The 27,447-nt window shown below is 37.2% G+C and overlaps 1 protein-coding gene across 27 annotated transcripts in view; it reads right to left on the bottom strand.

Moving 5' to 3' along the window:
* The window catches only part of Ppfia2 (PTPRF interacting protein alpha 2), a 513,258-nt gene that overhangs the window by 115,613 nt on the left and 370,198 nt on the right, over positions 1–27,447 (bottom strand). For all 27 annotated transcript variants that reach the window (XM_060377987.1, XM_060377984.1, XM_060377986.1 and 24 more), the window contains one exon: positions 10,597–10,713. In XM_060377987.1, coding sequence (XP_060233970.1) covers positions 10,597–10,713 — 117 coding nt within the window. The remainder of the gene's footprint in view (positions 1–10,596; positions 10,714–27,447) is intronic.

Raw genomic sequence — 27,447 nt, 5'->3', positions numbered from 1 at the left:
TATGAGAAGCTTAAAATAATAGAGATATCACATAGTATATCATGAAATAAACATTTTAGATGATTCCTATGAAAAAGACAATCACCTATAACTTTTTAAAATCTTGTATAGAGATTTAAAAGAAAAAGAAGAAAATGAATATGGTTAATATTTTATTATTTTGTTTGTGGTGAGAAAGTCATTAATAAAAGTTCAGAGATGAGTCTATTGTTACAGGATATTTGATCACACTGTGAACCCTGAGATTGTGTACTGGAAAAGTGTGTTTCTGGTTGCAGTGTGGCTCAGCCTTAGCACACACCTTTAATCCAAGAGTTTTCTGTAAACAAGAATAAACTCAAGAGGTAGGGAAAGCAACCAGTTGACATGGGATGAACAAAGAAAAAAAATAATGTAGAGTGCGAGAAATTCCAGAGGACAGACACTTAGGCTCAAAGAAGTTACTGTGAAGAGATTAAAATATGTGAGAAAACTTTCTAATCTGATCATTTGTTTCTGAGGTACTTTGCTAAGTATTCCAATTAGTGATACAACCCTGGTAAATCTTTCAGATAAGTAGAGATATTTAAGAAATCTTATAAAGCTTGATTCTATGAACTGGTACCAAACAATGTCAAGTGTGCCATTTTGATATATTGTGATGGCTTGGATTTCCAGTGTCCTCCACAGGCTCATGCTCTTGAAGGCTTAAGTCACAGCCTGAACAACCACAGTCAGATGTAAAATCTTAAAGCTATGGGACCTGAGGAGAGACACTTACATGAAACAGTTATTAGGACCTTTCCTCTTTCCTCTCTCTCTTTTCTTTCCGGGTGCTTTCAGAGCAAGCAGACACATCTACAATGCTCTTTCTACCATGGCATGCTGACCTGCCTCATACAAAAGTTCAAGTGACCAGGGGCTGAAATCTTGCAAACTGTAACCCCAAAATAAATTTTTTTCCTTACAATTTTTCAGCTTAGGTATTTTGCTACATAGCATACTTTGAAACATAGATACATTGAAAAGTCAATCAATACACTAATGTGATTCAACACTGTGTTAAACTATTAGCTACTAATAAGAAACGGGAATACAAAAAATTCAAAAGGAGAGATGAAATGTCATCGCTGTATGTTTCATTACTTAGAAAACATTAAAGCCCAAGATCTTATGAATAACAGCATCCAATGTTTTCAATGTGCTATATCAATGCTTATAACAAAAATACATTAAATATATGTACAAAATGGCATAATTAAATCAATTGTTTTGTAAATAAATATGTAAACTAATTAAAAATGAAAATCTAATTTTATAATTACTAAGTTACTAATATAAAGAGAAAGTGTGAAATGAATGTAATAATAACCATAATAATAGCAGACTAAATGCCAGGAAATGAAATATTGATCTGAAAAATCTATATGGAAAAAACAATTTTACTGAAGAATATGAAAGAAATACACAAACAAATAGAAACATCGGCTACATATACAAATGGTAAAACAAAGAACCATTCTTCTCGAAATATTTCACTAACTTAAGAAAACCTAACTGAAAGCTCAAAAGGGGTTTAAAATAGGTCTGAGAGAATATTATAATTATGTTATGAAATTCATGACATAGAAAACAACAAAAGTTGAAAGAATTTTATGTCTCATGACTGAAAACATGTTTATTAAAGTTGAATCAGCTTTTAAGGCCTATATAAAAATACCAGAGATACATAAGGAGCAAGACCCTTTTAGAGTTTATTTTTTGTGCATTGTTTGTGTGTGTGTGTGTGTGTGTGTGTGTGTGTGTACATTAGCAAGTCAAGGCCAGAGGTCCACAACTAGTATATATCCTCAGCATCCTCCTGTGGTTTTGTTGTTGTTTTGTGTTGTTGTTGTTTGTCTTTGTTTTTGAGACAGAATCTTTCATTTATCTGGAGCTCACCAGTTAGTCTGGGTGGCCAGTGAGTCCTAGATCCATCTGTTTCCACAGCAGAGTACTAGAAATACCAGTACACACTATCAGGATTGGCCTTTTACATGGTGATGGGGATGAACTCAGATCCTAGTCTTTATGTAGCCAAACTTTTACTGACTGAGCAATCTCCCCAGAACCTAGAACTGATTCTTTATCTAGAAAGAAAGATAATAAATAGCAGATTGAATAAATGAGCTATACACTTTGTTAAAATGTTATGAGATTTTAGCAAGGATTTGATAAAATTGAAGGAATTATCCATGCAAATATCTGAAAGTAGGAAACTGGGGTCCTAAAAAAGAAGGGAGTTAAAGACAAGAAGAGAACACAGTGGCTCAGATGGAGTTGGAGATAAAGTCAGAAATAAAGAAGAATCTAGACTTGTGTAAATGGGAATAATTTGTTGAGTTTTAATGTGATGATTAACATATGATCAAAAACTTCATCCATTTTTTTTTTTAATTTTTTTTCAAAGCAGAGTCTCACTTTGTAGCACTCTGGTAGCCTGGAGCTCACAACACTCTGCCTACCTCTGTCTTCAGATTGCTGAGATTAAAGGCATGCTCCACCACACTCAGCTAAACATTGTTCATTCTAAATCATGTCATGTTGAAAGAAATAAATATAAAGGATCCATAAGAAGATAAGAGAGGTCCAATACAATATCCAGGGTAAAATATGATTCGCAAAAGGATGGTATTATTAGGCATTCTGGATATATTTTAAAGATAGAGTAAATAAAAATTTCCATGCATTATTAGATGGGGAGAGCACATGATACACGATGTAAGAATGAATATGTAAGTGTCCTTTAGGTATGTAAGTGGAAATGTTCAACAATGTTGGAAATACATATAAATATTTGTAACCCATTAATATATGAATTATTTTTGAAGCTATGACAAACATCACTGAGAGGTAAGGATGTGCCCAGTAACATTCTAACACCAAGAGAGGAGTTTTAAGAACAATGAGACAATACCACTGGTGAAGGAATCGGGAAACAGAGTCAGTTCTCAGTGTGTAAGTAAGAAAGAATGTAGAGGAGAGTTATCAACTGTTCAAATGCTTTTCAGAGACCCGCTAGGACCATGACTCACCAGTGTCTTCAGCAATGTACAAATAATGTGACTATAGCAGAAACAATTTTGTAGAGTGGGGTTTGCAGACTGCATCTTTTTTTTTTTTCAATGCAGTTTATTCAGGAACCTTGAACAATCCTCAGACCCTGGGGAAAGCCAGCCCACAGCTTAAATAGCCTCTAGGTAGCCAACCCAGGCGTGCCACGTGGGCAATGCAGATAGGTCCACATACATGGAAGCAGACTGCATCTTAATTCACTCACAAAAGGATAGAGAGAAAGCTGTTAGGACACTGAGTACAGAAGTCTTTTGTAAGAACTTTGCTGCAGAGTGAAGCAGAACATAGCAAAACAGCTGAGGATGGGACATGAAGCTCAGAGATTGTTTCAGGTTCATGTTGAAGAACTGGTATGCTGTAAGAAAAAAAGCTAATACTACTAGAAAGATCTAGAGAAATATATAGCTACCAAATGATTGCCCCAAAGTGTATCCAAATAAATACCAAAGGCTTTTTCTAAGATATGCTTTCATATTTTAAAGCGTTCCTATATTTAGGCAAATAAGATCTTGGTAAATTAGATGTTCCAGTCTCTAAATTCTAACAATTTTTTCAAATGACATGTTGAAAGCAATGAAAACAAGTGCGTATGAAACTTTTTCCATCTATATTTCACTCTCAGACTTTATGTATTTATTACCTTTCCAGATCCTACTGTTTACAAGCTGTGTGGATTCACCATAGTAACCTCTTCTCTACAAACACCACTGAGATGAAATAAAGTAAGTAATTTAGAAAACTATGCTATGCTTTCTGCTGCGTATTTACTTATCCTTTTTTGATATAGACTGTTTGTTAATGAGGCTTCCAGAACAGTTTAAAGAATTAATTGCTAACCTTCTAAGAAACAGACACTAAGAGGAGTGGATGATTGTTACCAGGTTCTTCCCTTCATGGTAACCAAATAACACAAGTGAAATATAGGGTTCTTGTCTTATTTAAAACAAACAAACAATTTAGTAATGGGCTCAAGGAAACTTTTCCTAGAATGGAAAGTAAGTAAGTAAGTAAATAAATAAATAAATAAATAACCCCCCCCAGTTAGTCTATAAATCTGACCAGCTGCTTGGAGGGGGAGAATGGAAGCTAAAAAGAAAAGTGTTTTTCTATTTTCCAGTCTCTAAATTCTAACAATTTTTTAAAATGATATGTTGAAAGCAATGAAAACAAGTGTGTATGAAACTTTTTTCCATCTATATTTCACTCTTAGACTTTATGTATTTATTACCTTTCCAGATCCTACTGTTTACAAGCTGTGTGGATTCACTATAGTAACCTCTGCTCTACAAACACCACTGAGATGAAATAAAGTAAGTAATTTAGAAAACTATGCCACGCTTTCTGCTGCGTATTTACTTATCCTTTTTTAGATCTTAAGATCCACTGCATGCCAGAAGGCAGCAACATGGTACGGAACAAGGCTTTTACAGAAGATATAAGGAAGCCCAATGTGGTCTGCTGAAGTTCGCTAGGGCATTGGTGAAGATGAAGCAGGATTATCAGCGGAAACCAGCATTGAAAGAGTCATGGAGAAAGTTGAGGCTTTGAAGAGCACCTAGAAGAAGATATTGGTAAAAGTGCAGCTGAGTTGCAACGGAAGACCTCAGCATTTTGAAGAGGCCAGTACCATGGGATAACCAAGAACAGCAGTGGATATGTGGTTGAAACTGGCCTGAGTCAAAAAAAAAAAAAAAAAAAAAAAAAAGACAGCTACATTGTTCCAGAGCACAGATCAGAAAAGTGAATCCAAGCCACTTGGAGTAGCCCAGAAGATTTTGAGTGAATCCCAGGAACTGGACATTGAGTGATTTATACATTTGAAATTTAGTTTTACTTTTATCTGATGACTGACTGACTATTTAATGTCCTCACAACCAGTAACACCTGGAAGACTCTTACATGTTACCAACTTGGGCTGCCAAAACAATATACAGCTTTGGCCCTTCTGGAACACAGCTCTGTGTGCTGACTCAAGGAAACACTTCCTAGAAGATTTAATTTCAGTGATATTGGTCTCTGCTTAATCACTGCTAATATCTCTGCTCCAAGTAACCAGCACTCATTGTCAAAGCAAATAAAATTTTCACTTTAGTGTTTTTCGTATCTTGATAACTGCAGCTGATGTCTCAGCTCCAGCTAGAGACATCACACAAAAGGCCCTTCAGAGTCTTTGCTTACCTTTGCAACTTCAAAAGCCAGGCCTCTATTGTCCTTGCTGCTCTCAACACTCTTATCTTCAAAGTTTCCACAGAAAAGCCCACCAAACTTTCAACACTCAATGGGTCTTCCAGTCCAAAATTCCAAGTCCTTCCAACATTCTTCCAAAAACACATGGTCAGGTCTGTCACAGTAATATCTCACTATCCTGGTACCAATTTCTCTCTTAGTTAAGGTTAATACTTCTGTGATGAAACTCCATGATCAAACCAAGTAGTAGACAAAAGGGTATATTTGGATTATGCATCCATATCTTAGTCCATCACTGAAAAAGTTCAGGAGACTAATTCAAGCAGGGCAGGATGCTGGAGGCGATTTTGATCATCATGGCTTTGTCAGCTTGTTTGCTTTTCTCTTTCTTTCTTCCTTTTTTTTTTCTGTTCCTACCCACCTCCCATCAGTACTCACTGTTCCTTAATAGAAAACAATAGGATTCTAAGAGATAATAACCAACCATAACAAAATAATATATAGAACGATGAAGCAAAAACTTGGGTATCAAAGTTGGACACAGAAATCCAACAAGAGAAAAAGAGTCCCAAGAGCAGGCACAAGCGTCAAAGATATATTCATTCTCACAGTCAAGAGTCCCATAAAAATACTAAGCTAATAGGTAATATATAATCATTATCTATCTATCTATCTATCTATCTATCTATCTATCTATCTATCTATAACTATTACACAATTATATAGTATCTATTCTAGGATATATATATATATATATATATATATATATTCAGGCCCTGTGCTTGCTGTTTTATCTTAGTGAGCTCATAAGAGCCTTGCTTAGTTGATTCCGTGGTCCTTGTTCTCATGACATCCTCCATCTCCTCTGAGTCTTACAATTTTTTTGGCTCTTCTTCAGGATTCCCTGAGCTTTGAGTGGAGGGATTTGATGGAGACCTCCAATTGAGACTCTCTCTCTTTCTCTTTCATGTCAGACAGCTTGCTTTCTTATAGAGCCCAGGACCACTAGCCCAAATATGGCACCACCCACAATGAACTGGTCCCTTTCTCACAACCGTTAATTAAGAAAATACACTACATGTTTGCCTACAGCCTGATCTTATGGAGGCATTTTAAAAATATATATCTAGGCTCTCTTCTTTAAGAAGATTTTAGCTTGTTTCAAGTTAACATAAAATTTTCCAGCACGAAGTTTATACTATAGGCTACTGGCATGCTATTATAAACCATGATAATATACTCTCAATCCCAAGCACATAGAAATAACTCTTCAGTTGTAAGAAATTTAAAAAATGAATATCCATAATCACAGGTTTAAAAAAATTTATTTATATTCTTGCAAAAAGAATGAACAAAAGTACAAAGCTTTTTAATTCACCAGTTTCCCAGAGTTGTCCATATGGACATCTATACCTATGAGCTCAGTTAGAGACTAAAGACAATTATACAGTATTGCTATCCTTTTTATTTCTGTAGATTCAATTTGAGAAATACTCTGATTAAAACTATTATCCAATAGATGATCACCTTAAAAACTATAATTTGAGTAGAAAAAATATGGAGCTTTGTGTTGTCTAATAATGAAAAAGTCTTATGAATTATGAATAACACAGGATTAGGCAATATTGTCACATGAAAATCACAAATTAGTTACACTCTAGTAGATGGTATGCTTACTGTATACTATAGATGACATATATAGTCCTTTGTGTCATCTGTCATTAACAGAACCATCACTTGATGTGCCTAACAATAGCTGCAAGCAGATACATGTGTATATGCACATACATGTGTTAAAAATGGAAAAATATTTGAGTCATTGTTTCCTGAAAACATATTTTATGTATTTCTTCCAAATTATAGTGCAATAGCACAAATGTTATACATATTTTGCTATTATAGATATAATATACTAAAAGACTGTAATATACATTCAATTTTCATAACCAAATCTACATGATTCTATACTTGTTTGAGGAAAAATCTATTACTGATAACGTCATTCAAAGGAATCAACAATGGCAAATTTTATGTTCTCTTCTTTATTCTTTTTAATGTAAATACCTTGTCCTAACAAGGTTCATGGTGTACTGACTAACTTAGCTGAAGGAAAGAGAAATGATTTTCTCATTTTCATCTCATAAATAGTTTATGAAATCATCATAAATTATTTATTATTTATTAACGTTCATCTTAAGGTTTCAATAAACTACACGGGACAAGTCTAAAATGGTGAATTTTAAGATCTGTCCAGTCGTCAGCCATGGGACTGGACACTTATCTGTGTACCTCAGGTTCCTTGACACCTGAAGGAAGAAGAATGAAAGGCCCATCCGTCTTTCTGAGCAGCCTCAGTGAAGAAGTGCTCGCTCTACACTTCAGCAGATACTAATGCTATTCGCTCTGTCATTCTGTCACTTATTTCTTAATCTCTGGGTTTAAGAGCCTCTTGGCACTTGCAATTACACCACTTTAGCTACCTGATTCAAGCGGTCTTAATGCCTAAGGAGATTAGGTATCCAAATATATACCGGGTTACAGGGAAACGAGTAGATCCTCTTGAGTTTTAAGCCCAGTTTATGCAAATAGTTAAGTAACTTTCATATAATGTAAAAACCACTTATAATTCATATTCCTTGTCTTATGCTAAAAACACAGAAACCATTTTTTATAGTGGCCAAACAGACCACAGATACTTTTTGCCTATGTCTAAACTGCATTGGGAAGAAAAATGTGTTTTTTTTTAATTAATTTATTTCTCTATTCTCTTTACACCCTGATCTTAACCCCCTCCCTCCTCTCTTCTCATTCTCTATAATGATGAATGAATGAATGAAAGAATGATTGAATGAATAAAACTGGTTAAACTGGGATGAATTCATATATTGTGTTCCTCAACGCTTCATTCTCAGAATCACTAGACCATTGAGAAAAAATGAAAAACTTACGAAAGAAAAATAACAATTACCAAGAATATTTTTCAGTAATACACTGTGTGTAATAACACCTATAAACTGAATAACTGTGCCTTCAAAACAGTGCCATATAAAATACGTCAGATGTATTGAAGTATTTTTTAAAGTTTAAACTGTGTATTTTAAGTACCTTAAATATATACATTAAATTGTATATATAATCAAATTACAGCAATAATAAGAATGTCACATATATATGTAACTACATTTAACTTTAAAATAGACAAGTTGAAAGTAATAAATAAAGTCAATATGAACTTCTGATTTTAAAAAAATCTGCAGCACAGGGAAAATTCTCATGTTGTATGCTAGTGACTCAAAGTCCAGCATATTTTCATTGACAGCCAAGTTGAGCGATTTGCCATAGGGTATCAATTTGCTCCTGCACGAGGTCAATCCTCTGATTGAACACCATCAAGCCTCCTTTTAGTTGAGCATTAATTCCTTTATGTACAACTAAGGCATGAGCTACATTGGCTAAATGATTATTCAGGGTCTGAGCAGTCTGCCCAGTATGACTCATGGCTAATGTCCTGGTGGTAGCTCCAACAGCCGTCAATGAGATGGTAGTAACAATGGTGTCTGTAGTTCCAAGATCCCTTTTCTGTCTGAAGAGAGTCATAGCGTGAGGGGCATCAACGGGCACAGGCACCCAGTGAGGCATGCGAGTAACCAGGACATCCCTAAATTTACTAGCATTCCAGCATTGGGCAAAAAAGCAAGTATCATTACCACAATTACTTGACTCTATCTGGCTAATAATGAATAAAAATGGGGGATATAGACAAACAGGTGTGGGCTTATAGGAAATATTATGAGAAGCCTTAACCCCCTCGTTGGAACATCCTGCATCAGTTCTAGAACTAGCAGTGGTGGTGTCCGAGGTCTGAGTAGGTTCAGGAGACCATTGCCCCCAGGGGCGAGACGTGCTCCATGCCAATTGACTAACTCCATGTTTTCCTCCACTTTTGAAAGTCATTTAAGGTTCTTAAATTTTTTTTCCCTTTTTTTAAAAATTTTTCATCAATTACACTTTATTCATTCTGCATCCCCCCCATAAGCCCCTCCCTCCTCCCCTCCCAATCCCACCCTCCCTCCTCCCTCTGCTTGCATGCCACTCCCCAAGTCCACTAATAGGGGAGGTTCTCCTCTCCTTTCTGATATTAGTCTGTCAGTTCACATCAAAAGTGGCTGCATTATCCTCTACTATGGCCTGGTAAGGCTGCTCCCCCCCCCCCCCCCCAGAGGGAGGTGATCAAAGAGCAGGCCAATCAGATTATGTCAGAGGCAGTCCCTCTTCACATTACTATGTAACCCAATTGGACTCTGAACTGCCCTGGGCTACATCTGTGCAGGGGTTCTGGGTTATCTCCATGAATAGTCCTTGGTTGGAGTATGAGTTATTGGACTGGAGAATTCGATACTACGATGGAGCAGCTGAGAGTGGCCATTGTCACAGTAAATTCTACCAGAGTGGACGCAGGACTAGCCACAGGATTATCATCATAGATTGCTGCAACCATGAATCATCTGAAGGAATGGGCGGGCATGGGAGCGTTAGCAGGCCTTCTGGTGTTGGTTTCCTTGGTTTGCCTGTGGTATATATGCAAGATTAGAGTCTCACAACAGTGTGATGCAGCCATGATCATTCAGGCCTTTACAGCCATTGAAGCAGGACATTCTCCCCAAGCATGGTTGGATACCATAAAAAGCTAAAATGTTATGCTCAGGATGCGAGGCTAAGCACTGCACTCAGGGTCAGCCGCTTTGGACCCAGAGAAGAGCATGTCTGATTGCATGCGGATTGATGCCCCAGGGCCCGCCTCTGAGAAAAAGGTATCAGACTGGTCTGATGCTCTTTGGGTGGATGACACCTAAATGAACATCGGTACAAAGTCCCAATTTATTTCTAATATCAGAGATCAGACCTCTACTCTTGCCTGATGCGTCTAAAACAAAAAGGGGGAACTGTAGAGAGCTGCGGAATGCTATGCCTTAAAGATGGAGCTGGTTTCTGCCTTCCACCTTCCCGATGGTGAGTGCTCTCTGTCAGGAACAATTCCACATTTGGCTAAGGCCGAGGATCTGGCTTGCTTCCATGTATGTGGACCTATCTGCATTGCCCACGTGGCACGCCTGGGTTGGCTACCCAGAGGCTATTTAAGCTGTGGGCTGGCTTTCCCCAGGGTCCGAGGATTGTTCAAGGTTCATGAATAAACTGCATTGAAAAAAAAATCTGTATATAGTATAGTTTTTTTCATTACCTAGTTTTAGTCAAACTCCTATCAAAAGAAACAACAAATCAATACTTGCATTTAAAAAGCGGTAATGTGTGTCATACCTTCTCAAGGACTTTCTGGCCAGGTTCCATCCCTTCAAGATGTTCTGATTCTGTGGATCCCTCACTTGATACCATTTTTCTCTGAATATGAATATTTTGCTCACGCAAGGCAACAATCTGCAAAATAAAAAAGTAATTCCTTTAAAAGATAATTTACATTAATGTGGCTAATTGCAAATGAAGATGGACAAATGATTGAAGCATAAATATTAAATTTTTCCTACATTATTATTTCAAAATGTCTTTATAGAATTTAGATCACCATTTTGAATAACACTCATATGAACTCACAACCTTTCTCTTTAAAAATTTAGATCAATGCAAAACTTACCGAAAATATATTTTCCGTTTGGAAGTACAGTGGCTAACTGCAAAATTAGCTTTTAAATTGTGTTGTTATAAAAATTCCTGTTGCATGTACTTTTATATTGTGCAAGAAATATACACAACAATAATACAGGCTGGAAAGTAATTAATTATAGTCCCAATTATTTAACCTACAGAGATAGCCTGTAGCAAATCCATGAGCTGGACTTACATGAATTTATATACATGATCCATGCTGCTATATTTAAGTCTGACTCACAGTCATTGTCGTTTTTTTTTATCCAAATTTACCTAACTGAAAAAGAGATCAGCAATAAATTCTTGTGCTTTTTCAGCTCAACTTTATGGCATGATATTCCAATTGATGAATAGGTAGGTTCTCAAGCAGTTCCAAATGTAATCCAAGTAGTAAGGTGAATATAAAATAGTATTCTGATCTTTTCAAATGGTTTTTAAAATATTACTACTTACATAAACCTAAAAACAATTTATGTGATAATAATAGTGTAACTTCATGGATTGGTTTTTATGCTATCAATTTATATGTTATGACTAGATGTAGAATGAATCCATTTCTGCAATATCTTGTATGTGGTAAATACTGAATTGTACAAGACTTTGAAATCATGAGACAAATGGATCACACAGACCAGCAATCGTTAAGGAAAAGGACAGCAAGAATTTTGGTGTTCCTTGCGTTACTTTTCAGTGTGTAAGGGCTGGGATGGTGTGGCTGAGAGGTCACAGGATCTTGCACATAGCCTCTGACATGTGCATGTATGTAATATTGTTTTATGGGGCACGCCACTACTTAACAGAAACAGTTATTTAAGTATTGTTTCATAGTAAAAAAGTCATCAAATGATTGGCTTTTTAAAATCTTTCTTGCTCTCAATGAATTATCTATAAAATGAACAGAATTATATTTGCAAAAAAAGGCTGTACATGTAAATGTCTGCTTTTTCATTATATATGGACATGCTCATGTCAGTGGGTCCACATGTGTGTTTGTGCATTCCTATCTGAGTTTGAGCATGTTGAGGCCAAGGGTCGATATTGGGTGTGTTACTTGTTTTTTCCCACATTATCCAATGAAATAAAGTATCTCATTGAACCTAGAACACATATGTTTGAATAAGTTGGCTGGTCTATGGGCTCCAGGGACCCATTTGTCTCTGCCTACCTAACCTACAACCACAACTCAGCACTGTAGTTCCATGTGCAGGCTATAACACTTCAGACTTTTGTGGAGATGTTGGGAATCCAACTGTAATTCATCACACATGTAAAAAACAGGGACCATGCATTGAGAGGACCTAGATCCCCTGCTTAGATGTAGTAGCTCAAGCTCCATGTGGGGTTCCGAGTAAGGGGAGCAGGGGCTGGCTCTGACATGCACTTAGTGGCCGGCTCTTTGATCATCTCCCTTTGGTGAGGTGGCCTCACAGAGGAAGAGGATCCAGACAATCCTGATAAGACCTGATAGACTAGGATCAGGTAGAAGGAGAGGAAGGTATCCCCTATTAATGGACTAGGGGATCCTAGGGGAGGTGAGGGAGGGAGTATGGGACTGGGAGGAGATTAAGGAGGGGGCTATAGCCAGGATACACAGTGAATAAATTGTAATTAATAATAATAATATATATTATATAATATATATTATATAATAATATATAATAATATATTATATTGTATATATATATTATAATAATAATTTTTAAAAAGAGGCACTTTAGCCACTGAGCCATTCTCTCATCTAGAATAAGTTTTGAACATGTTATTTTATATTGTTTTATTCACTTTTTAAAATAAAAATTATATTGTGTCCCCAATTTGTTTTCACACATTTAAATGTTTTACAAATTATTTTAATAGTGTTTTTGTTACTTTAGAATTTAATTTATGTATATAAAGAAAAGTGATCATATAATCTCCCTGACACTCCCGAAATTTTTCTCCCTAATAGCTTGCTCTCGCATTCCCTTCCCTTCCCTTCCCTTCCCTTCCCTTCCCTTCCCTTCCCTTCCCTTCCCTTCCCTTCCCTTCCCTTCCCTTCCCTTCCCTTCCCTTCCCTTCCCTTCCCTTCCCTTCCCTTCCCTTCCCTTCCCTTCCCTTCCCTTCCCTTCCCTTCCCTTCCCTTCCCTCCCTCCCCTCCCCTCCCCTCCCCTCCCCTCCTCTCCTCTTCCTCTCCTCCCCTCCCCTCTTTTCCTCTCGCCCCTTCTCCTCCCCTCTCTTCTTCCTCCCTCCTCTCCCCTCCATTCCTCTCCTCTCCCCTTCACTTCTCTTCTCTTTTCCTCTCCTCTTCCTTCCTTTCCCTTCTCTGCTCTCCTCTCTTCTCCTTCCCTACCCTCCTTTCTTTTTTCTTCTCTTCTTTCCTTTTTTTTTCTTTCTCTTCTTTCTCATCTCTTCTTTCATTTCATTTTTTGATAACTCTCTAAGTCAATTAGTGCTGCTGTCATCAAATGGGCAAGGGGCCATTCACTGGAAATAGGCCATGTACTACTGGCCACACCTTTAAAAGAATGATTCTCCAAGCAAGGAATACTGGCAGTAGTTCTTTGCTTCTACTTGATCCATTAGAGTAGCTACAATGACCTCCTTTCTGTTGCACAGACATTCTTGGATCTTTTTCCTTCCATAACTTAGGGATTTTATTGTCCTTCTATCTGAGATATTTTTCCAAGTTCTTCCAATATCTTAGTTTTCAAAACTCAGCAGAAATAACTCACTTCAGAGAGATGGAATCTTACCTTCAAAACTTTTTAAGATATCCCTGTTCATTTTTGAGTGAGTAGGACTCCCACATAATATGTTTATTTTCTTCATTTTTTTCACTTTGCCTATATGCCTAACTAAAATTTTAATAACTCATAGAAAAACAATTTTCAAAAGAGTGCTTCGTTAAAAACATTCTTTTCTTTTCTTTCCTTTTCTTTCTTGGCTTTTTAAAAAATATTTATTTATCATGAAATTGTGTTCATGCTTCAGGAAGAAGGAGGAAAAAGAGCCCAGAGGTCACCACAATCATATGGGTTATAAGATACACCCATACTCACTTTTCATCTGACTATTTTATCTTTCTTTCTCCTCCAGTCATGCTCATCCCTCATTAGAATACCAATCAGAATGGCTAAGATCGAAAACTCAAGGGATGATGCATGCTGGAGATGTTGTGGAGAAAGGGGAACCCTCCTCCTTTGCTGGTGGGAATGTAACCTTGTACAACCACTTTGGATATCAATCTGGCACTTTCTCAGAAAATTAGAAATAATACTACCTCAAGATCCAGTATACCACACCTAAAAAGTTGCCCCCAAAGATGCCCCATCATTTAATAAGGACATTTGATCAACAACTTTGTTTGTAATAGCCAGAATCTTTTACACAGTTAAAGACTACTCAGCAATTAAAAACAAGGAAATCAAGAAATGTGTAGGCAAATGGTGGGAAATAGAAAAGATCATTCTGAATGAGACAACCCAGAAGCAGAAAGACACATATGATATATACTCACTTATAAGTGGATATCAGCCATATAATATAGGATAAACATACTAAAATCTATAGCCCTAAAGAAGCTAAACAACAAGGAGAACCCTAGTGAAGGCACTTAATCCTCATTCAGAAGGACAAACAGGATAGATATCGGAAGATGACAAGAAACAGTACAGGAGCCTTCTACAGAGGACCACTGAAAGACTACCCATAAAGGAATGCAAGGAGATACTGAGACTCATAGCCAAATTTTGGGTAGAGTGTCAGAAACCTTATGGAAGAAGAGGGAAAAAGAAAGACCTGGAAGGGACAAGAACTCCACAAGAAGAACACAGAGCCAAAATACCTGGGCCAGGGGCCCTGTGGAGACCGACACTACTAAGGACCTTGCATGGAGAGGACCTAAACTCCCTGTTCAAAGGAAGCCCTTTGGCTGCTCAGCTTCCAAGTGGGTTCCACACTAAGGAGTACAGGTGTTGTCTTTGAAATGAACTCAATGGCTGGCTTTTTGATCACCTTGCCCTGTGGGATGTAGCCTTGCCAGGCTACAGAGGAAGATGATGCAACCAGCCTTGATGAGACCTGATAAGCTAGGGTCATATAGACTGGGAGGAAGTCCTCCCTTATTAGGGAACTAGGGAAAGGGCATAAGGGGAGAAGAGGGAGGGTAGGTGGAACTAGGAGAAGGTGAGGGAGCGGGCTGCAACAGGGATACAAAGTGAATAAACTGTAATATATAAATATAAATAAAATTAAAATTTAAAAATTATTTTTTATTCACTTTACATCCTGATTGTAGCCCCATCTCTCATCCACTCACAGTCCTACCCCCCCTTCTCCCAACCCTCTCACCCATTCCTCAGAAAAGTGGAGCATCCTTGCCCATCCACTCCAGCTCATCAAGTTGCATCATGACTTAGTATGTTCTCTTCCTTTGTGGCCTGGTAAGGCAGCCCTGCCAGAAAAAACAATGATCAAAATGGTGGCAAGTGAGGGGGATTCAAGCAGTTACTCCTAGTAGTAGAGGCCATAAAGACTTAAAAGGACATCTTCTAACTAGACTAGCCTCCTAGTAGAGGGAGGGGAACTCCAAACCATCCACAAAAAACTTCAACCCCAAATTTACCCTGTCTACAAGATGTACAGGCATGTACATCTTGATGAAGATAGAGCAGATTGAGCAGAGATTGAAGGAATGTCCAACTAATGCCTGGCCTAACCAAAGACCTATTCTGTGGGAGAGTACCAACCCATGACCCTATGAAAGGTGTTCTGCTAAGCTTGCAGACAGGAGCCTGACAGGAGTTGTCCTCTGACAGACTCTGTGCAGCAGTGCCTCAAAACCAATGTTGAGACTTACTGCCAACATTGGGCGATGCTTAGGGAGTCATGTGAAAAAGTGGGAAGAAAGGGAAAAGGACCTGGAGGTGATAGGAGCTCTACAAGAAGAACAACACAGCCAACTAATCAGGGCCCAGAGGGGCTTGCCAAGACCTAATAATCAACCAAAGGCCATGCACAAACTGGACCTAGCGCCCCTGCAAAGATGTAGCACATAAACTTCATGTAGGAAGTACGGAACTTCATGTAGGCTTCATGTAGGACCTCTAGAAAGAGAAGTGGAAAACAGTGTTTTCATGTGGAGTAGCACAAGTTATTATGTGCAGCATATTCAATAAAATGATGAATTAAGATAGGAGTGATTATGGAACGATGAAGGATGTAGAATCAATAATTTTAAAAAAGTACACTTGAAGCTCACAGGAATTTCTGACTCAGTCTTTTCTCATTAGCACAGAAATAGATGACATCAAATAAAAGATAAGAATGAAGCTGCTTCTAGAAAAAATGATTTCTCACATTCCTAACTTGTTGCCTTATAAAATTTTATGGTTCTATTAAGACAACAGAATTTGTTCTGACTTTTTTTATCATTACTTTTTATTAATTACACTTTATTCATTTTGTATCCCCCCTTAAGCCCCTTCCACCTCCCCTCCCGATCCCACCCTCCCTCCCCTTTCTGCATGCATGCCCCTCCCCAAGTCCACTGATAGGGGAGGTCTTCCTCTCCTTCCTTCTGATCTTAGGCTATCAGATCTCATCAGAAGTGGCTGCATTGTCATCTTCTGTGGCCTGGTAAAGCTGCTCCCCGCTCAGGGGGAGGTGATCAAAGAGCAAGCCAATCAGATTATGTCAGAGGCAGTCCCTCTTCCCATTACTATGTAATCCACTTGGACACTGAATTGCCATGGGCTACATCTGTGCAAGGGTTCTAGGTTATCTCCATGAATAGTCCTTGGTTGGAGTATGAGTCTCTGAGAAGTTCCCTGTGTTCAAGTTTTCTTGTTCTGTTGCTCTCTTTGTGGAGTTCCTGTCCTATCCAGCTCTTACTATTTCCCACTTCTTACATAAAATTCCATTCACTCTGTCCAACAGTTGGCCATCAGGCTCATCATCTGCTTTGATAGTCTGCAGGGCAGAGGTTTTCAGAGGCCCTCTGTGGCAGGTTCCTAGTTTGTTTCCTGTTTTCTTCTTCTGGTTTTCAGAAGCCCTCTGTAGTAAGTTCGTAGGTTGTTTCCTGTTTTCTTCTTCTTCTGATGTCCATCCTCTTTGCCTTTCAGGATGGGGATTGAGTGTTTCTGACTTTTTTATACTGATTTTTTGAGTTAATTTTGTATCTAGCCACTTTGCTGAAGGGGTTTATCAGTTGAGCTTCTTGGTAGAATTTTGGGGGTCACTTATATATACTATCATATAATTTGCAAATAGTGATATTTTGACTTCTTCCTTTCCAATTTGTATCCCTTTGATCTCCCTTAGTTGTCTTATTGCTCTAGCTAGAACTTCCAGTACTATGTTGAAGAGATAGGGAAAGAGTGGGCAGCCTTGCCTTGTCCCTGATTTTAATGAAATTGGTTTAAGTTTCTCTCGGTTTAGTTTGGTGTTGGTTACAGGCATTCTGTATGTTGCCTTTATTGTGTTTAGGTATATGTCTTGTATCCCAGATCTCTCCAGAACTTTAAACATGAATGAGTGTTGTTACTCCACTAAAGCCACGGATTCAGAAGTCACCAGATGTGATAAGATGGAAGACCCTACACACTAAATAATTCTATGCAATTTGTTACAAATTACTCAGAAGTGAAGTAGATTCTTCCTTTCCCCAAAACAAAACAAAACAAAACATTGAAACTCAAGATTTGAGGCTGGAGAGATGGCTCAGGAATTAATAGTATTTGATGCTCTTGCAGAAGACCTGGGCTTAATTCAAAGGACTCACATTTGGCTCTTCACAACAGCCTGTAACTCTAGTTCCAGGATATTTTACCCCCTCCTGGCCTCTGTAGATAACTGTCAAGCATTCAGTGAACATATGTAAATTCAAACACTCTTTTTCACACACAAAAAAATATATAAACTAAAATCAAACTCCTGTTTTAATTATAAGTATTGAGGTTAATTTCCATTTACCTAGTAAGTCATGTGAATTTTGCATATATCTTATTGATTAAAACAAAATAGAGCATTTGAAAGGGTTAATGAATGAGTCATTGGATAAGTGTATTAATTTTCTCTTAAAAATAAATTAATTTTTCATTTGAAATATATCATACTCATCAGTGTATGATATACTTCCAAATGTTATAAATTTTAAGTCTTTCATAAATTATATACATAATTTTGTTCCCTGTAAGGCAAAGTTTTCAGCCACTAATAGGAAAACCCCAATTTTAAATAAACCAAGGCTTCAAAACAGGACAAGAACTTAAACAATTTCAGTTATATAATTTTATTTTGTTCTGTTCCTGCCAAAACCAAATTACAATAGGGGGCAATGGGAGTGACCTTTTTCACCCTATTTAATTATTGAGATTAATAAGATGACTCTTCCTTTTGCATTAAAGAACACAAGACATTTTCTCCCACCATTTGATTTTGGAGGTTTCACTCCTGCCAATATGCCCTGAAGAGAGAGAAAACTGTCTAAAGAATTTTTGTTGAAAAGGTAGTTCATTCCTTTTAAGAAAATTTGCCCTGCTGCCTAAGAACTAGACATAAGAGATGGCTAAAGAATCAACTACTGAAACTTGTGGAAAAGTGGGAGTTAAGAGAAAAGGACCTGGAGGTGACAAGAACAGAGCCAACTAACCAGGGCCCAGAGGGGCCTGCTGAGACTGAAGTATAAACCAAGGAGCACATATGGACTAAACCTAGACTTCCTACAAAAAATGTAGCCAATGGGCATCTCAGGCCTCATGTGGGTTCTCTAGTGAGGGTAGTAGGGACAGTCTCTCACATAGAATTTCTTGTCAGCTTTTTGATCACTTCCTTTTGGTGGGACTACCTTGTTAGGCCACAGGGGAAGAGGACAGTTTGATACAATTTGATGAGCTGCAATGGATAAGAAGGGGTGGGGCTCTCCTTTTCTGAGGAATAGAGAAGACAGAGGGAGGGTGGTACTGGGAGTTAGGAGGGATGGGTTACCAAAAACATATAAAGTGAATGAAGAATTAAATTTTTAAAAATCATATGAATAATGAAAAAAAAAGAATCAACTGTAGACACACAACATAATGAAAGTCAGCTGATGCTCTCAAAACATTTCTGAGACCTTGCACTGGCAGAGAAACACTTAAAGAAATGCTCAACATCATTAGCCATTAGGGAAATGCAAATCAAAACGACCCTGAGATTTCACCTTACACCCATCAGAATGGCCAAGATCAAAAACTCAAGTGACAACACATGCTGGAGAGGTTGTGGAGAAAGAGGAACTCTCCTCCTTTGCTGGTGGGAATGTAAACTTGTACAACCACTCTGGAAATCAATCTGGCACTTCCTCAGACAACTAGGAATAGCGCTTCCTCAAGATCCAGCCATACCACTCCTAGGCATATATCCAAAAGAGGCTCAAGTACACCATAAGGACATTTGCTCAACCATGTTTGTAGCAGCTTTATTTGTAATAGCCAGAAGCTGGAAACAGCCCAGATGCCCCTCAACTGAAGAATGGATGCAGAAAATGTGGTACATCTGCACAATGGAGTATTACTCAGTAATGAAAAATAAGGAAATCATGAAATTTGCAGGTAAATGGTGGGACCTGGAAAGGATCATCCTGAGTGAGCTGTCCCAGAAGCAGAAAGACACACATGGTATATACTCACACATATAGACATATTACATAGGATAAACCTACTAAAATCTGTGCATCTAAAGAAACTAATTAAGAGAGAGGACCCTGATTAAAATGCTTAATTCTCATCCCAAAGGGCAAAGAGGATGGACATCAGAAGAAGAAGAAGAAAACAGGAAACAACCTAGGAACCTGCCACAGAGGGCCTCTGAAAGGCTCTGCCCTGCAGACTATCAAAGCAGATGCTGATACTTATGGCCAACTATTAGGCAGAATGCGTGGAATCTTATGTAAGATTCACATGTAAGATGTGGGAAACAGTATGAGCTGGAGAGGATGGGAGCCCCACAAGGAGAGCAACAGAACAAGAAAATTTGAACACAGGGGTCTTTCCAGAGACTCATACTCCAACCAAGTACCAGTACCAGGCATGGAGATAACCTAGAACCCCTGCACAGATGTATCCCATGGCAGTTCAGTGTCCAAGTGGGTTACATAGTAATGGGAAGAGGGACTGCCTCTGACATAATATGATTGGCCTGCTCTTTGATCACCTCCCCCTGAGGGCGGAGCAGCCTTACCAGGCCACAGAAGATGACAATGCAGCCACTCCTGATGTGATCTGATAGACTAAGATCAGAAGGAAGGAGAGGAGTTCCTCCCCTAGCAGTGGACTTGGGGAGGGGCATTCGTGAAGAAGGGAGGGAGGGTGGGACCAGGAAGGGAGGAAGGAGGGGCTTATGCGGGATACAGAGTGAATAAAGTGTAATTAATAAAATAAAAATATATGGTTGGAAGGAAGGCTAGAGCTATTACTTTGGAAAAACACTAAGGTAGGTCTATGATACTCATGTCTGGATAGCATCATCCCCTTCAAACAGAGTGAACCCAATGTGAGGAAGCACTTTTGTCAAACTCCCACTTGTATCCAGTTCTTGAAAAATATTAGGACAACACACTGGGTATAGACACTATGTAAAACTATTTTCTAAATCAGGGATAATGATATTATTTATTTTTAATAAGTGCTTACCAAAGTTTGCTTAGTAAGAACTGATAGAGTTAAATAAATATATTTGTAAATATATATCACTACAACTTCAAAATGAGAACCTAGGAGCCAATGTGATAATGTAAGGAGATAAGATGTAGATGAAAGGACTTCTGATTGAGACGTTGTATATGTAAGAGAGCTTTGGGGGGAAAGTAGGCTAAGCTCCTCTTTGACCTTCCCCTTCCATCCTGTGGAAATGAAATGCTCTCCACATAATCTTGGAAATCTGTGAAAGGTACAATCAAGTGTTGCTTGCTCTTTGATCTTCTTATTTCTAGACTTATTAGAAATACATACCACTATTTACAAAATGTTAAATCTTACATTAGAACAGAGCAAAGAAAGTGGGATGAATAATAGTTATGAGAATAGGGCGTGATTATTGAAATACCTAAAGATTAGGGAGTAGTTTGGGTCTGTATAGGAGATGGAAAAAGGTGAGACTTTGTACTGAAGTTTACAAAAAGCTTATACTATCAGAAGGGAAACATGATGGGAATTTCTGGAGGACTCAAAAAAGGAGGGCCATAGGGAGCCCAACTTTTAGAAATCATTTGAGTTGTCTGAATCAGAATGCTGGTGGGAATGTGTTTGGTAGTTTTGAAAATAAACTACATGAAAACAGTAGCAACATTTTGGAAGTGGAGAAACGTCTGTGTTTATTATGAAACAGCTCTGATCTCGATTGGATGATACCCTTGTTCTAGTGTTTGTGAAAAGTAGTAAAGAGCTATGTGTATATTTACTGGGAGAAGCTTCCAAGCAAAGTAGTCATTATGTGGCATGGCTCTTGTTCACTGATTAAAGTAAAATTTCAGAAGATGGAGATGAATTCCAAAATAACTCAGAACCAATGAGAATTAGAGTTGCAAGACTTTTAGTTTGTCCAAGGCATCATAAATAATATCCTGGATTCTCCCATCTAAGGAGTTATTTGTGCACAAATCCAATCTTGGAGAGCTATGGTGCATCATACAATATACCTGGCAAAGTCATAGAGATGGCTGCCCCTGTTTGATAACCCAGCCTCTCCAGCATTGCGAAAGGACATGTGTCCAACATAACTTCACCACCTTAAGATTTAATATTGTTTTCCATGTTGTGCTTGAATTTACATATAATCTGTAACTCTTTTATTTTTGGAGTGGGGAAACTTCCTAATCATCATGGCATTGTGGGTACACATAACTTCTTTAATTTTTTTAAACTTCTTTCTTTAATTTTATAGGCTTACAGTCGGAGGGAAAAATTTGCCTTAGTATAAACACACATGTCCAATTATTTATTTATTTTAATTCAGAGTTGTACTGGATAGTTTTTAAATTTTTTTATTGTTTTTATTTATTCTCTCATACAATACGTCACTGCCTTCTACTCTTCCCAGTTTTCCTCACCTCTTCTCACCCACAAGTCCACTCCTCCTTTGTTTTCCTTCAAAAATGAGCAGGCCTACCAGGGATATCAACTGTAGGAATAACAAGATACAAAAAGGCAAGGCACAAGCTAGAGTAATCTGAGAGGAGGGGAACCTCAATTAAGAAAATGACTCATTAAAATCAGGCTGTAGGCAAGCCTGTAAGGCATTTTCTTAATTAATGGAGGAGCCCCTAACCATTGTGAATGCTGCCATCGCTGAACTGATGGTCCTGGGATCTAAAAGATAGCAGAATGAGAAAGATAGGAGGAGCAAGTCAGGAAGCAGCACCCCTCCACAGCCTCTGCAAAGCTCTTGCCTCCAGGTTTCTGCACTGATTGAGTCCTGTCCTGATTTTCTTTGATGATGAAGAGTGATGTGAAAGTGCAAACCAAATTCACGATTTTTCTCTCCAACTTGCTTTTTAGTTATGGAGTTTCTCATCATAGCAGTAATAACCCAAGCAGGCCTTCCAATAAGTAGGTAGCTAAGGATGTTTTTGACCTCCTAACCCTCTTGCTTATATGTGCCTAGAGCTAAAGTTTGAGCTCTGCGCCATCATGCTCAGTCTTATGTGGCACTGAGAATCTAACCCAGGACATTGTGTATTCCAGGAATACACTTTACCAAATAAGCCACATCCTAGCCCCTTACTCATATACAATTTACATTATATTTGAATGAGGTTGGGATAGAGACCCTAAAGTTAATATTGAAATGACTCAGAAAACTGGTTATATTGCAAAAATTATAATTTTGCATTGCATGCATTGTAGGACATATTGAATATTAGCTATGGTGTTAATATATATGTCAAACCAAAACACTTAGGTTGAAGATTAGTAGTGATGATAGTATATGAGCCTTTAGGAAGTGATCAAAGATGAAAATTCTATTATTTAAAGTGTGATTGAAAATCTTATTAGAAGTGTTCTGTGGAATGATCTTGAAGGCCATTTTGCCTCTCTGTGCCTTTTACCATGTAAGGAAAAATGTTCTCAGTGGAACCAGATGGGGCTGTCTCTGAACACTCTTCAATAACATATTTCTGTTAGACCACCCCGCTTCCAGCATCATGAGAAATGGATCTTTGTTGTTCATAAACTACCCAGGTTTGGATATTAGCCATAGCTAATACTAAGTTGGTTGTGGAAAAGAAGCATGCCCCTATCCCTTCCACCCACACACAAGTTCTGATATCTCACTCTGCAATATTTTGTAGATCACGTAGTTTTGAGTATTATGTAGACAAATATAAGGAAAGTATTTAAGATTTTATGTAAATATAAAGCAACTAAGTTTCATTCTATCGTAAAAGGTTTTTAAAAATGTTTTCAAGTTTATTGCAGATTAGGTTACCTGGCAGCTATGCGTTAAACACGGTGTATTTGTGTTCTTAATTCAAAATAGTTTCATAATAGATGAAAAAATGAAATTCCAAGAATATCTAAGAATTGAATTATTCCTATACATTTCTCAAAATAGAACAAGAAAGAGGGTATAAACTAATACAATTTTCATTCAGTTTTCCATTTGACTTTGAAAACTTTATGTATAGGACATTTTCATAAAATTACATAAGGAAGACAAATATGAATTTAGAGTTAAAATCCTAATTAATTAAAAATTGCTAGCATTATGGTAGCTGCCATAAATTAAACATTTTGTGCCATGAATAGAATAAAGCAATTTTAAATACATATATGTATATATTCTTAGTCAATTCTTTCAATAATGTTATGAGTTTAGGTTTTTTTTTCTTTTGCTAATAAAAAACTAGCAGAGGTTGAATGGTAAAACACATATCTATTTCCACAAAAGCAATATATCACCGCTAATTTCTAACCTATATATAAGTCATTCAAAGCTTAAGCAGTTTGTGCATTATTTTAGTGCTTTTGTATAATTTATGAAATGATTATCTGTGCATACAATCTAAATACTTAACTAGGTCAGGACAACAGTTCTGCATTCTGATACCAGGGAAATTTACATCTTTATTCTTGGCTAACAACTTGAGTTATATCTTTAAAAATCAGTTTGAAGATGTTTACAGATGTCATAGTAAAGAAAATTATGCTGTTCACATTATTCAACATTTTATTTCTAATTTTTAGGTGGCCTCAAAGCATTTACTCTTGAAAGCTAAAACTATTTTTTAAAACTTAATCGCATCTACATGAAACTCCACTGCTAATTCTACAGGGACTTTAATACTCCGAGTTTAAAATCATATTTTTCTTCAGCAATTTCACAACAATTTTCAGGCAGTATACCCATGTGAATAACAGTGATTCACTTCATCTATTTTTATTTCAAATTCCAAAAGTGAGACATATGAAGTCTCATCATACCAACACATAATTAGCTTCTACATAAATACATATTCTAATTCTAGCCGAATTCCATGTTTATATAACACTGTGATTACAATAAATAAAAGCAAAATACAATGGCAACTATCAGAAGAGTAGAGTTTTATTGAAGCAATGAGTGACTATTGGTTGTTACCTGCATTTGGGAAACCTGAAATACTGAAACACATTCAATCAGAATTTAAGAGTCCTAACCAGTAACCATTTCACTTTTGGTCTTTGGTTCTTGAGGAAAAACCGATTTATTAAAACCACAGAGACATACTAAGATTGTGTAAACACCATCATGTAATCTGAGCAGATTTATCAGTTTGCAGACACTGTTCATTTCACATATTTTTCAGGAAGTCAGGAAATATGGATAAACTACAGGAATAAACTGTCCCAGTGATTGGCTTCAGATGAGACCACAAACAAGCATGATTTTCTATCAAGTCAAAGAAAGATTATCAATGGTATATTTAAATTTTCTGGTTATCTTACTGAGAGAATTTGCATTTGAGAAGCAAAATGCATTTGCTTCTTGGTTCTCTCCAGTTTTTAACCACTTACTCTACCTTTCCACAGATGACAAATAGTTTTTTAAAATTACTCTCACAGTCAGTTTTTGCTGACCAGGCGCTGCACTTCCTATACAGATGAACTCTAGTGCTAATCTTCTTCAGCACAATATCAGATGGGTTTCAAGGATTCTTTAATGGGAAGTATAGTAACTGCAAAGCATGTGAGATTACCCTTCGCCAAGTCCACAACTGAACTTACTTCATTTAGGTATTAAAAGAAAAAAAAATCAAAACTACTTTTCTGACCAAGGAGTAAAGTTTTAGTATCTAACAGAAATAAATAAACACATAAAATAAATAAAAACATTTCATTTGAAACTTAAAAATGTACATATTTATCTTGTCTGTGTGTGTTTGTGGGTAAGTACACTTGCTACCACAGCATTGTGGAGGTCAGCGGTCAGTTTATAGACGTGTGTTTTCACTGTCTACCTTGTGAATCCCAGGGATCAGATCAAACTCAGGTCATTAAGCTCAGCAGCCTGAATCAACTTGCCAGTCCTTAAGAGCTTAAAATAAATTAATCGTCAAGTTGCAAACATCTAAATTAGCTCTTCTTTTTTGGTGGGATTATTTCAGTATCAAGGAAATAGCAGATATGTGCTCATTTTGCCAGTGATTGCCTATGATAATCACTTCGAAGAATAGTCATTTTAACAACAGCTATGGTTTTTTCTTTTAAACATAGCCTATAATAAAATTTTACATGAAATTGATATTCTCTCCCAAAATGACGAGTGTATTCACCTAATCACTATTTTAATTATATTTTTCATACCCAGTTAGACTTTATTTCTATTATTGAAATAATTACCCATTATTTATAGTAGAAAGACAATTAAATGCCGGCAATTCTGTGAGAGGCTTATAAAGGTGACATAAAGTAGAATATGGCAAAGGCTGGAAAGAAGGCTCAGGGTTAAAAGCACAAACTGCTCTTGCAGATGACCCAAGATAAGTTTCCAGAACAAGAATGGTGGTTCACTATCTTAGGTAATTCTGTCCATTGGGTTCTGACATGCTCCTCAAACCTTTGTGGGTACCAGACTTGCTTGCAGGTCTGGTACCCACAAAAAACATATATATCATAGACATTAAATAATAAATGAATGAATCTGAAGAGAAAACACAAAATAATTAAAATTGGCTAGAAGAATTAATAGCAGTTTTTAAGGCTCAGCAAAGACTGTTCAGCAAGTTCTCAGCTGAGCATGTCATAAAATGGAGATTAGCAGTAAAAGCTGAAGAAATTGTTAAATGTGGTAAAGTTCAAGAATTAACTTGAATGAAAGAGAAAAATAAAGCTCTAAGCAGATCTACAAATTGGCAGTGGTATGAAAACACACATTTTTTTTTCTTTTACTTCTTGGTGCTTTGTGACAGGGTCTCACTATGAAAAGTAGGCTGCTCACAAATTTGCCACAGTCCTCCTGCTTCTGCTTGTCAAGTGCTGGTTTTCTAAGAATCTGCTACCACATCCAGCTAATGAAACATTTTCAACATTTTCTACTTAGCATCTCATAGAAACAAGCCTCTATCTGAAATATAAATAAACAAGTATATAAACAAGGAAGGAGGTATATAAGTGGCACAGAGAAATTAAATTGTGGGGACTTCAATGTTGAGTTCTGGGATGGTTGGCAGCAAGATAGCTGAAGGCTTTAAATTTATCACCTTTATACAACATAGTCCTACTTTTAAATAATGAACTTGGTGTCTACCAGTGGAACTGAAAAATAGAACTGATTAGATGCCTTGATTATTAACAAGTACTTGCTAGCAAGGAATGGGATCTTTGTTCAGCTGCACCCAAAGAGAACATGGATTCTCTGAATCTACAGAGAATGACACATGCTGTAGTGGTTTTGCATTAAACTAAGGACAAGAAGATTATAAGTGAAAATTTCCTCTCCACAACAATTATATATATGTGTGTGTGTGTGTGTGTGTGTGTGTGTATATATATATATATATATATATATGCATAAATGAAGAGAGCAAGTTATGCTGAGAGAGACACGAAAATGTCCAGTGTGTTCACAGGTGATCGCTGTGCAAGCAGGAGGCATGTTCTGTGAATAAGATTCCCCGGCTTCAACACTCTCAGAAAATATTTATTCTTAAATGATGTGAGCAAGAATTTTTTTAAAATTTGCTTTTTGTGTGATAAGCACCATGAAACACCTAGAACAAATATTGATTATTAAATAAAAGAAAATCTAAGTCTACATAAGCCTAATCATGTCTTTATCTTCTGTTTACTCATCTGCAGCTGGTTTACTGTGAGGAACTTTTGACCCTTTAAAATGAACCTTCTATTTTATAACCAAACAAGATACCTTTCCATTAACAAATATTGGCATCTTATAAAAAGCCACGTTAACGTCAGTCTCTGTGAGGATGGACCTGCTGATTGCTCTTTCCCCTTTCAGTGACATACAGTTTGATCTCGGCTAGGTATGGTAAGGGCTGTACAAGGGCCT

The sequence above is a fragment of the Meriones unguiculatus genome, chromosome 2 (assembly GCF_030254825.1).
Source record: "Meriones unguiculatus strain TT.TT164.6M chromosome 2, Bangor_MerUng_6.1, whole genome shotgun sequence".
NCBI classification, from domain to species: domain Eukaryota; kingdom Metazoa; phylum Chordata; class Mammalia; order Rodentia; family Muridae; genus Meriones; species Meriones unguiculatus.
This window is presented reverse-complemented; position numbering and strand designations above follow the sequence as displayed.